Source organism: Onychostoma macrolepis, chromosome 15, assembly GCF_012432095.1.
Source record: "Onychostoma macrolepis isolate SWU-2019 chromosome 15, ASM1243209v1, whole genome shotgun sequence".
Classification (NCBI taxonomy): domain Eukaryota; kingdom Metazoa; phylum Chordata; class Actinopteri; order Cypriniformes; family Cyprinidae; genus Onychostoma; species Onychostoma macrolepis.
The window spans coordinates 16,800,874-16,812,669 of record NC_081169.1 but is presented as its reverse complement, the minus strand read 5'-3'; the positions used below and the strand labels follow the sequence as shown (position 1 = coordinate 16,812,669).

At 36.3% G+C, this 11,796-nt stretch overlaps 2 protein-coding genes across 5 annotated transcripts; both read left to right on the top strand.

Moving 5' to 3' along the window:
- Positions 1 to 55: 55 nt before the first annotated feature.
- Positions 56 to 3,280, top strand: rflnb (refilin B). The gene is made up of 3 exons (XM_058744447.1): positions 56 to 876; positions 1,180 to 1,259; positions 1,373 to 3,280. The coding sequence occupies exons 1-3, from the start codon at positions 688 to 690 to the stop codon at positions 1,686 to 1,688; spliced, it is 585 nt and encodes a 194-aa protein (XP_058600430.1). The 5' UTR covers positions 56 to 687; the 3' UTR covers positions 1,689 to 3,280.
- A 617-nt stretch (positions 3,281 to 3,897) lies between these two features.
- exo5 (exonuclease 5) lies at positions 3,898 to 8,808 on the top strand. Of its 4 annotated transcripts, none has more exons than XM_058745168.1 (7): positions 3,898 to 3,924; positions 5,295 to 5,388; positions 5,619 to 5,706; positions 5,839 to 6,092; positions 6,180 to 6,284; positions 6,367 to 6,539; positions 7,488 to 8,808. In XM_058745168.1, exons 1-7 carry the CDS (start codon positions 3,913 to 3,915, stop codon positions 7,950 to 7,952), a joined length of 1,191 nt encoding a protein of 396 aa, XP_058601151.1. In that variant the 5' UTR covers positions 3,898 to 3,912; the 3' UTR covers positions 7,953 to 8,808. The 4 variants fall into 4 exon arrangements, with proteins under 4 accessions (XP_058601151.1, XP_058601152.1, XP_058601150.1 ...); XM_058745169.1 differs by lacking the exon at positions 3,898 to 3,924 and adding an exon at positions 5,109 to 5,135; XM_058745167.1 differs by lacking the exon at positions 3,898 to 3,924 and adding an exon at positions 5,115 to 5,174 and having other exon boundaries at positions 5,842 to 6,092.
- The last annotated feature ends 2,988 nt before the right edge of the window (positions 8,809 to 11,796 follow it).

Here is an 11,796-nt window from a genome sequence, read left to right as displayed (position 1 = left end):
TAGATCGATGGATGGATAAACATGAACTGATGGATGATAGATAGATAGATAGACAGTTTTCTCTTTTTTTACTGATTTGTGTGATTTTTAACTCTACTTGTTTCTAAGCCTGATGTAAAGTTGGCGTGTGTTTAAAGGGAGGGCCTCCTGACTCTCTCTAATTGGCACTCCAATCAGCAGTGGGAGGCAGTTTTAAAGGCGTCTCCCTTCTTGCAGGCGCTTGTAAAACAATGAACGTCTTTGAGTGTGGACAATTTTGAATGCAGGCAGGCTGACAAATGGGGAAACTTGCGTTACCTTCCCTGGCGATGACCCCCTGACTGAATGCGCTCAAGAGCGAAGTCAGGGAACTTTCCATTTTGCTCTAGTTTTTTTTTTTTTTTTTTTTTTTATAAATAAATCCATTTGAACTTGGCGACAACAAGCATATTTGCAGCTTTTTCAGATCTGCGATTCAAAGTCTCGGAGGAAACGGGAGCGGTGAGCCAGCGCCGCGAAACGGATTATCGACGATCCTTCACGGCATCACACAGCTGGTTTACTTTACACGAACCGCCCGGATCACCGTTAAACCGGGTTGCCCGCAAGAACAACAGAGAAAGACGATTTTGCTCATAATTCCATTTCACTGCATTATTTGAAGAGCTTGTGGAACCTGCCCGCAAGTGTTGAGCAACTTTAAAAGCAATGGTGGGAAGACTGAACTTGCGGAATGTGTGTGACGATGATCCGCTGGATATGAATCTGAAAGCTGATCGGCCGCTGGACAGTCCGGACTCCGGTCTGCCTCCGAGTCCGAGCCCGAGCGTTTGGTTACTGCAGGGCACCGGGTCTGGAACCCCGATTACAGAAGACGAGAACAGAGGGACAGCTGTGGTATGATTCCTCACTGCAAATCTACGACATTTAATAGCACAGCAAGTACATTAAATATTTATATGTATAATAAATATTATAATATTATTAAATATTATATGAATATAAACATTATTATTTAAACTTATTTAAAATAAACATTTTAGCGAAATATTTATGTGCTTATATATATGTGTGTGTGTGTGTTGCATTTACTGAACATGTTACTTTTTTTCTTTTTTTTTTTAAATTTATAAAAATGTTTATTTATTAGTTATTTATAAAGCAATACTTAAAAAAAAAAAAAAAAAATCTTAATTACAGGTTCCTAATAATCGCCAGTTGCATGCATTGTCCTATGGAGAAGGAATTGAACTTGATCCTTTGCCACTGAAAGAAATAAGGTGAGTTTATTTATTTTACTGTGACTCTATCACATGATTTTGGGATTTGGGTGATTTGCTCTGGGCAGGTGCAGTTCAGATGTAGCACTGACTTGTTACACGTGTTCTTACAGATACACGTCGTCAGTGCGTTATGATTCAGATCGGCACTTCATCCAGGATGTGACCCTGCAGCCCAAGGGTTTGGGTCTGGAGATGTGCAGCCAGACGGTGTTGGCCCTGCCTCAGAGCACCTGGAGACATTACAAGATCCAGCTGGAGTTCCAGCCCCGTCAGCGGGTGCAGCGCTACCAGAGCACCACTATAGTGTACCCCAAACACACCCGGACCTTCTACACCACCCAGCTCAATTATGACGGGCACAAGCTGACCAAGCGCTTCTTCTCTGCTGTAGAGCTGCAGGCTTCTGATTGCCAGGCTGGTCTTTGAAAGACACTCAGGCATCTGTGCCTGACATTACACCCCCATATGCCCCAATTATAAACCACCGCCTGAATTCATTGAGTCCCAAGAGGGAAAAAAAGGAAACTTGGACTGAAATTGTTGCAAGTTGGAAAGAGGATCCCTAGACAGACGTGCAGTTTTAGTTTGTTTTAAGGAGAGTATGCAACTGTGTTGCTCTTTTTGAAGGTTTGGTTTGGAGCAGCGTATGGATATTTGTGACCCTGGACCACAAAACCAGTCTTAAGTGTCAATTTTTTCGAAATTGAGATTTATACTTCATCTTAAAGTTGAATAAATAAGCTTGATGTATCTATTTGCATCCATTGATGTATGGTTTGTTAGGATCGGACAACATTTGGCCAAGATACAACTATTTTAAAATCTGGAATCTGAGGGTGCAAAAAAATCTAAATACTGAGAAAATCGCCTTTAAAGTTGTCCAAATGAAGTTCTTAGCTATGCATATTACTAATCAAAAATGAAGTTTTGATATATTTACGGTAAGAAATTTACAAAATATCTTCATGGAACATGATCTTTACTTAATATCCTAATGATTTTTGGCATAAAATAAAAATGGATAATTTTGACCCATACAATGTATTTTTGACTATTGCTACAAATATACCCCAGCGACTTAAGACTGGTTTTGTGGTCCAGGGTCACATTTGTATGGGTTTTCTCCATCAGTTCTCAATGGTAAAGTACAAAAATGGTTTTTAATTGTATGTAGGAATGTGATTGATTATTTAATAGTGAGATTCAAGTTTTAGATATTCTGCGCTGGTCTTGGACCATCATTGGTTTGAAGGTTAGATTTAATGTTGACACATAGTTGGCTCATACAGAGATATGTGATTTACTAGTGAGCAAACTTATTTACCCCATCATAAATTGAGTATTAGAATAATAAAATAGTGCATTTTAGGGCTGGGATACAAAGGTGGAGTTTCAGTACATATCACATGTTAGGGTAACGTTCATATATTAGGGTCTAAAAAAGGTTTTCAGAAAAAAACAGGGTATGTTAGTGTGTCTTTGCACAAGGGTGGTGAGTGTATCTGGGTTAAAACATTAACTCCATCTTAAACTAACCTTATCTGCATATTTTTACTACTTTAAGTCTCCATTAGGACACTTATGCTGTTATCCATATGTTCTTTATGTAAAGGCTAGCTAACTTCCACAGCTTTGCTTGGTTTTAGTAAGTCATTCTCTGTGTTGTTACCCGTGAAGGAAAAATTAGAAGTGGGGTCACATTAGAACTAAACTCAATCATGCCTAATACTGCAGACTGAGGTATCTGTAGACCAGTGTTTGAAATAAATTATAATGTAAATAACAGCATTTCAGTTTAAAATGTTTTTATCAGTGGCACTTTTCCCTATTTATTTCTTGTTCTTGTTTTAATTTTCTTTAATTCTGTGCACAGTCATTGATCAAGTGCTGCTTTTAAAATCTGTAGCTGTGCAAAATTATTATTCTTTTAACTCAAATTACTTTAAGATGGCTATTAACTGTTAAAATGAAATAAATAACATTTTTAAAGTGACATGTTGGGGTTTTTTTGTAATAAAATGTGCATTGTCCTTAATGTTTGCATTTTTTGCATCATGCTTAAAACAAAGTAGTGCAACTAGTAATCTTCTCATTTGTTGTTCTTGAGAGCCCTCTAGAGGTGTGAGTAAGTTTTACAGATGTCGTATTGCAAATATGGCCTTAAATTCAGATTAAATATAAAGACAATTGTTTACAAGTCTACATACTATTATGTGTAAGTTTCATTAATACAAGAACTTTACTGGCTGTTAGGGCAGGTCAAGCTCTTCATGAGATGATCTTGAGCCGCCAGATAGCGCTTCCTTCTGTTGGCTTTATACATCTCAATCCTCTTTTCTTCATCTACAGGGTCAGCCAGCACTCCCACCCACCTCAGACTCTCCTGGGACTGGCTCATGGTTGTCTTTGGTGGCATGTTTTTATATTGGTCGGGCCTAGCTACGGATACAGACAAATGTTTGTGTTGTCTACTCCCTTTTTGCTGTTTCCAGGTCTTCTGGGAGCATGTGTGTCCTCCATGCTTGTTCTTCAGCATTCTCATGGTCTCATGTGTTGCTTGTTTATACTGTATAGAGGCTTTTTGTCTATTATAGGAATTTCATCTAGTGTTGTTTTCCGCTGAAGTCTCTCAAGGGTTAACCCTCTTGTGATGCCTGAGAAGGTAACAATGTCAAAAGTTCTGTGATTTAGATCATTGTTAATGTTAATTTATTGTGGTGTGAAGATGCCAAAACTAGTGGCTGTACAGCATCTTTTCTATATTCATTTACATTTAGCAGATGCTTTTATCCAAAGCGACTTACAAATGATGACAATAGAAGCAATCAAAATCAACAAAAGAGAAATAATATGCAAGTGCGATGACAAGTCTCGGTTAGCCTAACACAGTACACGTAGCACGGTATATATTATATATACCAAGGTGTGTGTGCGTGTGTATATATATGTGTGTGTATATACACACACACACACACACACATATACATACATACACACACATGTTCGTTTTTGTGAAAAGTCGGGACATTCCATAGGCGTAATGGTTTTTATACTGTACTTACTGTTTGTGCTATTGCCCTACACCAACCCTACACCTAAACCTACCCCTTACAGGAGACTGTGCATTTCAACTTTCCCCCAAAAAACCTCACTCTGTATGATTTATAAGCGTTTTGAAAAGTGGGGACATGGGTCAATGTCCTGAAAAGTCACCTTCACCTTGTAATACCCATGTCATACCTTTGTCATTATACAAATCTATGTCCTGACTTTTCACAAAACGCGCGCACACACACACACACACACACACACACACATATATATATATATATATATATGTGTGTGTGTGTGTATATATGTATATATATATATATATAACAAAAAGAAAACAAGTAGATAGAATAGAAAAAGAGAAGGCTAGTGTAAGAGGACCTTTTTTTCCTGAGTTAAACTACCCACCTGTGTTCTGATCCACAGTTATGTTTCTTGATCGTTGTTTTATTAGAGAGTTAATATGCTAATTTTATTTAAATACTAGAAGCAACTACAACTATTGTATACTAAATATGTCTCCATGGCAACTATACCGGAAATATACAATACATTTCCTAGTGGAAATATAAATAAATTTGATCGATTTCATTATGGTTAATTTTTTATTTTAAATGTACGAACGTGTCGTTTTATAACAGTGTTTTGCTCTGCAGAATTCACGGGAAGCGTTTTTGCTTATTCACGCAAAACGTCTGTTTTTATCGGATTTGAAATGAAAATGAAAGCATCGAAGTGGGCGGGGCATAGAGCATTAGCCAATCGAATACTATTATAGTAAACAAAGATGAAGGGGGCGGGATATTGTACGGAAATGCTCGAGTATGTCGTATGCGAAATAATGCAACTTCGCAATATAATGTAAAACAACTATAACAAATATACAAACGTGTATATTGTATATACATGATTATATTATGTTCCTGAAACGCTGGTGTGAAGATTAGAATGAGCTAAGAGCTTCTTGAATTTCGTTTTCAGATGGATGCGTCTGGATCACAACAACTGTTCGATGACTGGGACGATATTAGCGACTCGGAATTTCTCAACATCCCTTCCGAGGAACAAAGCATCGGTATAATATTGTGTAATTTTGGTCATTTGTTGTGAATTTAGTCATACTTTTAATTTTGGACAGAGGATGGCACTGTCGTATTGTAACTTTGTGTGTAACTTTGTTTGTTTGTATCATCTGATGTTTTTTTTTTTACTTGTCTATCTTTCCACTGGAAATAATAAGATACAACTTGTACATAGTTGTTAAAGTTTATACATATAAACAATGTATGTTTTATGTCTTTTGAGAGCCCCAGTGTCATCTCAATAGTGAATCTGATGGTAAACACTCAGTGAACTTTGATAGCCCCTGTGCGTCCACCTCATCAGTGCACAAGTAAGTCATCTGGATGATGGTTTGTGGAAAATTATTAGATATTGGGTGCACACATGGAACCCAAGTTATTCTGTTGAACTGCAATATTTGTTATTTCTTTGTTTTGTCACATAACATTGTTCTTCTGTTCAGCAGGAATGAAGAGGCTTTGGGACAAGAAACCGTAAATACACTAAATGTGAGGGGTTTAAAGAGAAAGAGCCTTCATGAAAACAGCTTCAGCCCAATGCAACGCTTCTTCAAACGGCATCTGAGTGTGACCCTCCTGTGCGACCAGTCTTGGTGTGAGATGAAGACTGTTTACAGTCTTTTAAAGCCATTTATCAAGAGAAAGGATATGCAACGTGCTGAGGTGCAGATCGGAAAGGAAATTCATTTGTCAAGAGGTGAACACTGATTCACATTTGAACATAGCGCAACGTAATAATATCTCAATCATATTCAGTAATCCGATCCATGACTTTCATCTCCAGAACGGGAGATTCAGGATACTGTCCCTGTAGATATCTGGACTAGAGAAGATGCAGAAGCAGTCAAACTTCTCAACATGTTGCACATGATATCACTGTTGGAGGCAGGTGAGTTGACAACGTTAAAACAGTGATAGGTTTGGTACTCTGATCAGTTTTAAACATTTCATTTTCATATATTTTGTTTCAGGAGAACGTGTGCGAGAGTTTCCTGTGTTTGGTGTGCTGGAAGGTGTTTTTGTCAAGGGGGTCATTGATGAACTCATGTATAACCAGAAGGGGGAGCTGGTCCTAAATGAGCTCAAGACACGCAAACAGAACTCCTTGCCTAGTTTTGCACAAGATAAAGTCAACTGCTTACAGGTGAGTTGGGATTATTTATTGCAGGAATGGCCTTTGTCCTCACTCATACAGCAGTAAATCATTGCACTGTGCTTTTGTGAACAGCTGCCTTGTTCTCACTGAACTTCATTCCACATACATTTGTCCATATATAGTAGTGTGGGCTCATTTTATATCCTTTCTATTAATTTATTAAAATACAAATTTCTAATACATTTAGAATGATGGGCTCCTGAGAATAACAAATGCTGTTCACACTATAAAAATGTTATTTAATTTTTATTTTGGGGGGCATAAAGTCAGAAATGTTAGGGTGATACAACTGTCCTGATATCATAATAAAAAGCCTCATGAAAGAATGAAATTCTAAAAAGGAAAACCTTAAGTAGTTTGGTGTAATTGTTTACAATTATCTTTGAAGAAAAAAATCTGTTTAGAGTATTGTAGAATTATTTAACTACTATTATAGTATGTATTGTTTGAATTAGCTTTTAGTTTTAATTTTATTATTATTATTTTTAAATAATTTGGTTATGTGGTTTATTATTATTTTTTTATTTATATTTTATTTCAGTTTTATTTAAATGATCAAAAAAAGTTTTAATTTCAGTTTTAGTGGATTTTTTTCACTAAATTTTTTTCCGCAAAGTCATGTGGTGCAATGAGCTAAATCTTATGGTGTGACTCCCCATAACTTAATGATATTAATGAAATAATAATTGATGATATTAGCAAAAATACTTTTCACCGTGAGAAATATTTTTTAAAATGTTGGAAACGGCATAAAAAGTTTTTGAGAATCATATGAAATAAACATGAATTTAAAAAAAAAACATTTCTGAGACCTTGACAGATTTTTCCTTCCCCTTTTTCCCTTTCTGTATTGTGCACACCTTATTGCATCATTGACTCATACTGTATATATTGGATCATTTTATGTGTTCTTTAAACTATCCGTCTCTTCTTCAGGTTGGCCTGTATAAATTACTATTTGATGGACTGGTGAGAGGAGAAGTGAAGAAAGACCATGTTTTAAATCACCTTAAACTGCATTCAGGTCAAGTACTTGGAGCAGGAGTCCAGGCCCATGCTAAAAGCATTGGGGTCCTGGTAACTACCTTTGAGGAGCTGGTTGATGCTCTGCTAATAACTGTGTCTTGTTCTGATCTTCCATGCACTGACCTGCTTCAGATTGAATACTATCACCAAGGCTCTAGTGGACCCATTGGGACCAGAGTCGCTCCTTTTGATGAAGCCCAACTACGGGCAGAGCTTCAGGGTCATCTGGCCTACTGGAGAGGTCAGAGGGAACCCAAAGGGGTGGACATAGAAGAGGCCTGGAAATGTAAATCATGCCTTTATGTACAAACTTGTGATTGGGCAAAGAATAGATTGCATGTATCTGACCAACAAGCAGATCATGCTAGCTCATGATTCAGCATTTTACAGATAATGCAAACATTTGTATGTGGCGACTATTTTTTGACATATTAACTTTTATACTTTTATTATTGTCTTATGAGTACTAAATACACATATATTATGTGAATGTTATTGTTCAGCCCTATAATGACTGTGAGTGAAGCGTTGTGAATTCATAATGCATTTTGTTGATATGGCTTTTTAATGGAACCAAGCTGAAAGCTTCCTCACTTTGTGTGCATTAAGAAGTTTATGTCATTTAGCTAGTGGAATGGATATGTGTTTTTCAGTCGATGATAACTTCAGTCAAGTGTGGCTAATATAATGCTGATAAATACATAACATATTTGAAGTGAGCAAATTACATACAGAAATTCTTAAATTCAAATACATTTTAATTATCTTTATAATAATAATAATAATATTAATAGTAATAAAACTGATGAAATAGAATCCCATATATATATATATATATATATAATATAGTTTGTTTCCCGTTTGTATCTCGTTTAATTCTTAAAGAAGAGATGTGCATCGTTAACTATAGCCATTATGTAAAAATAGTGTAAAAAAAAAAGATCAATAGGTTAAGTTAAAATATTAATCCTTAGCTAAATTATGAAGTATTTTTGTTCAGTTGTTTATTTATTATGTGTGTCACTAACAAAATATTTTAACTGAATGATGAAATGTGTGCCATTAGGTGGTGCTATTTTTCCATTTACCATTTAATGAATCGCTGAATGTTTAGGATTTATGTTGAGCCATATCTGTAACACAATAATATGATAAACAGTTTGATAACTATGACATTATCAGTCTGTATTTGACAGTTGCTAATATTAAATCAGTGATGTGGTGTGCCAAAGACTGGAAATGCCATATTTTGATTAGCAGATTCCTCATGGTGATAATCTAGTGTTGATACGGAGAGAGGCTTGTTTATTTGGGCTTGAAATTTCATCTGCACTGGCACTGACCTCAGCACTGCTGTTCTCTGTGTCGTCACCCAGCACAGGCCTTGGAGCGTGTCCTTGTTATCAATATGACACACTGAGACTCTGAATGACACATCTGGCATTTAAAAGAGGCCACACACTCCCGCAGGATGCTTCCCATCTGAACCTAAATCACACAAGCAGTTTAGTCAATCTTTACATTCAGTGGTTGAGTTTGTTCCTAAGCTGTTGGTTAAGGTGTGCAGGCTGCATTGCATGGTAAATGGCCATGTATTATACGCTGTTTTAAATGGCCTCTGGATGCTTGTTTATTTTATTAATGAATTGACTCATTCCTTTCCTCATAATAAGCACACAACTGACTGCAAATCTCAATACAGAAGAGGCTGTGTTCTAATTTGATACTGGTAATGATTTTACCTGGCTTTGCCCATGCGCAGGCATCGAACACCCGTGAGGCTGAGAGCAGCCATTATTAGATTGTGTTGGTTGAGGTCTGCTCTAATCTGCCAGTCGATAGGCTAAAAGAGCCATTCCCAGTGCTTTGTTTGCTCATGTCTGCACTAAAGCACACCATCTTCCAGCCATAGGAAGCTGCAGTACAGTCTGGTCTGATGAAGTCGCTTTGGCGCTAATGACCCCTCATTCGAGGCTCTTAAAAGCACTTCTGCTCACTCAGTCTCTAGTAAAGTGCTTCAGCACTTCACTTCAGCCTTTGTAAACTCATGTCACCTGGCAGACAGAGGAGCCATGCAACACTAATGTGGCCTATCGGTTCATGCTCTGTTTTTGTTGCTTACCAAACTCAATTCCCGCCTCTCCTGATCAATAGGTCTCCCAATAAAAGGGTTTCTGAATAGTGATTGCATTAAGGCACAGACAAAAAGAAGTTAGAAGGCTCCGTTCCTTTTTTACCTATCATGTGAGAAAAAGAGTTAAATGATGCATAAAACTAAATGCAAACACGGGGTGATTGAATTGATGTTCATGTGAGTGCGCAGTGCATGGGAGCTAATGCAGGTATAAATTTGTCAGGACTTTGGAATCATTAATTTTGCATTGTGATATCTTACATTGATGAATGTCATTACATTGGATTACATCATTCCCTGTAGGCAAATCATTCTTCTAGAATATTACACAGAGTGAATCTCATGGAAACAGTACCAGATCGTTTTTTCAAATCTAATATATTCTAAAAACTGTAAATAATAATTGTATACCATTCAAAACTTTGGGGTTGGTAAGTGTTTTTTCTGTAATGTTTATGAAAGAAGTTTCTTATGCTCAGTCACCAGGGTTGCATTTATTTGATTAAAAATACAGTAAAAACTGTAGTATTGTAAAATAATTGTACAATTTAATATAACTGATGGAAAAGCTGAATTTTCAGCAGCCATTACTCCAGTCGTCAGTGTCACATGATCCTTCAGAAATCATTCTAATATGATTTTGAATAAATACGAACGAATTATTCATCCTTAGCATTCTTTTTGAAAAGAATTGCGCTTTATATTATTTTTAGAGAAACCATGAAGCGTTTTTCAGGATTCTTTGATGAACAGTAAGTTTAAAACAGCATTATTTAAAATAGAACACCTTTTTTAACAATGAAAAGGTCTTTATTGTCACTTTTGATCAATTTACTGGCTGGAAGTACAAACAATTAGACTGAGATGTAAAAATAAATCAATATAATAAATATAAAACTTTCTGCATTGTGGTAAGAAGTAAATCAATATAATAAATATAAATCGTTTTGCATTGCGGTAAGAAGCATCTTTCATGCATTATGATAATTAAATTGTGGCTATAGGGTAATTATGGAAACATGCAAAATATGTCCCAGACTTGTTCTCAGCTGATTCACCTGTAATCAAATTCGCAAGGATGGTTTACTTCAGTGTAAATGTGATGCATTTTCATAGATAAGGAAATGAAAAAATAAGAAAATTTTCTCGCAAAGACATAATTCATGGTATATAGACTAAAAACTATGCAGTAAATCCATTAAAAGTGTAAGTCTGTGACGCAGATCTCATTACAGAGTGACAGCGGTCCGCTGCCGCAATAATGTAACCAAGCCAGTATTCAGCTCCTCCCTGCCCAGTGTGGAGATTACCACACGGTCAAATGATCCCCGTCTGGAGCAATTGAAACCCACAGGCCTCTTTACCGAGCTAAAGCAAAACATGAGGAAGTCCTTGGACTCAACCAGCTGTCCACAACCCCAGTCTCACTGTCATCATTAGTCAACTGACGAAAACACCACTGTCTCCAGTTCTGACTCTTTAATCCCAGGGATCAGTGCTACAGTGCGGTGTAACTAGAATCTGCTGCGTGTGATCGCAGAAACAGAGCAAAGGGCCAATAACACTGACATCACCATTTTCATAATATAAAGAAATATTAGTCTACGTTTTGACTAATGCAGAAGATGGAGGGAGGGAGAAGATAGTTGTCAGAAAAAGGACACTTAAGTCCAAACAGCTGATAAAAACATCACAATAATCCACAAAACTCTAATCCATCAATTAACTTCTTGTGAAGCAAAAAAGGTGCATTTATAAGAAACAAATCCATCACTATGACTTAATCCATTGCTTCTTGCCAGGGCAAGGTTTTAGAAATTAGGAGGATTGCTAACCTTTTAATTTATACAACATTTAATTTTTAATTTTGCATATTTTTTCTTGTACGGTACAAAAGTTTGGACACATTACTAGCCTATTTTTAATGTTTTTGAAATAAGTCTCTTTTGCTTATCAAGCCTGGATTTATTTGATCAAAAATACAGAAAAAAAACAATAATGTTGTGAAATATTATTACAATTTAAAATAATGATTTACTATTTTACTATACTTTAAAATATATTTCTGTGAAAGCTGAATTTTCA

Bases quoted from the DNA above. Each gene is read 5' to 3' on its own strand.
- exo5 (XM_058745166.1), top strand. From the start codon at position 5,145: ATGCGAAATAATGCAACTTCGCAATATAAT. The intron at 6,285-6,366 runs GTGAGTTGACAA...ATTTTGTTTCAG, and splicing joins GATATCACTGTTGGAGGCAG to GAGAACGTGTGCGAGAGTTT. The intron at 6,540-7,487 runs GTGAGTTGGGAT...TCTCTTCTTCAG, and splicing joins ATAAAGTCAACTGCTTACAG to GTTGGCCTGTATAAATTACT.
- rflnb (XM_058744447.1), top strand. From the start codon at position 688: ATGGTGGGAAGACTGAACTTGCGGAATGTGTGTGACGATGATCCGCTG. The intron at 877-1,179 runs GTATGATTCCTC...TCTTAATTACAG, and splicing joins AGAACAGAGGGACAGCTGTG to GTTCCTAATAATCGCCAGTT. The intron at 1,260-1,372 runs GTGAGTTTATTT...GTGTTCTTACAG, and splicing joins TTGCCACTGAAAGAAATAAG to ATACACGTCGTCAGTGCGTT.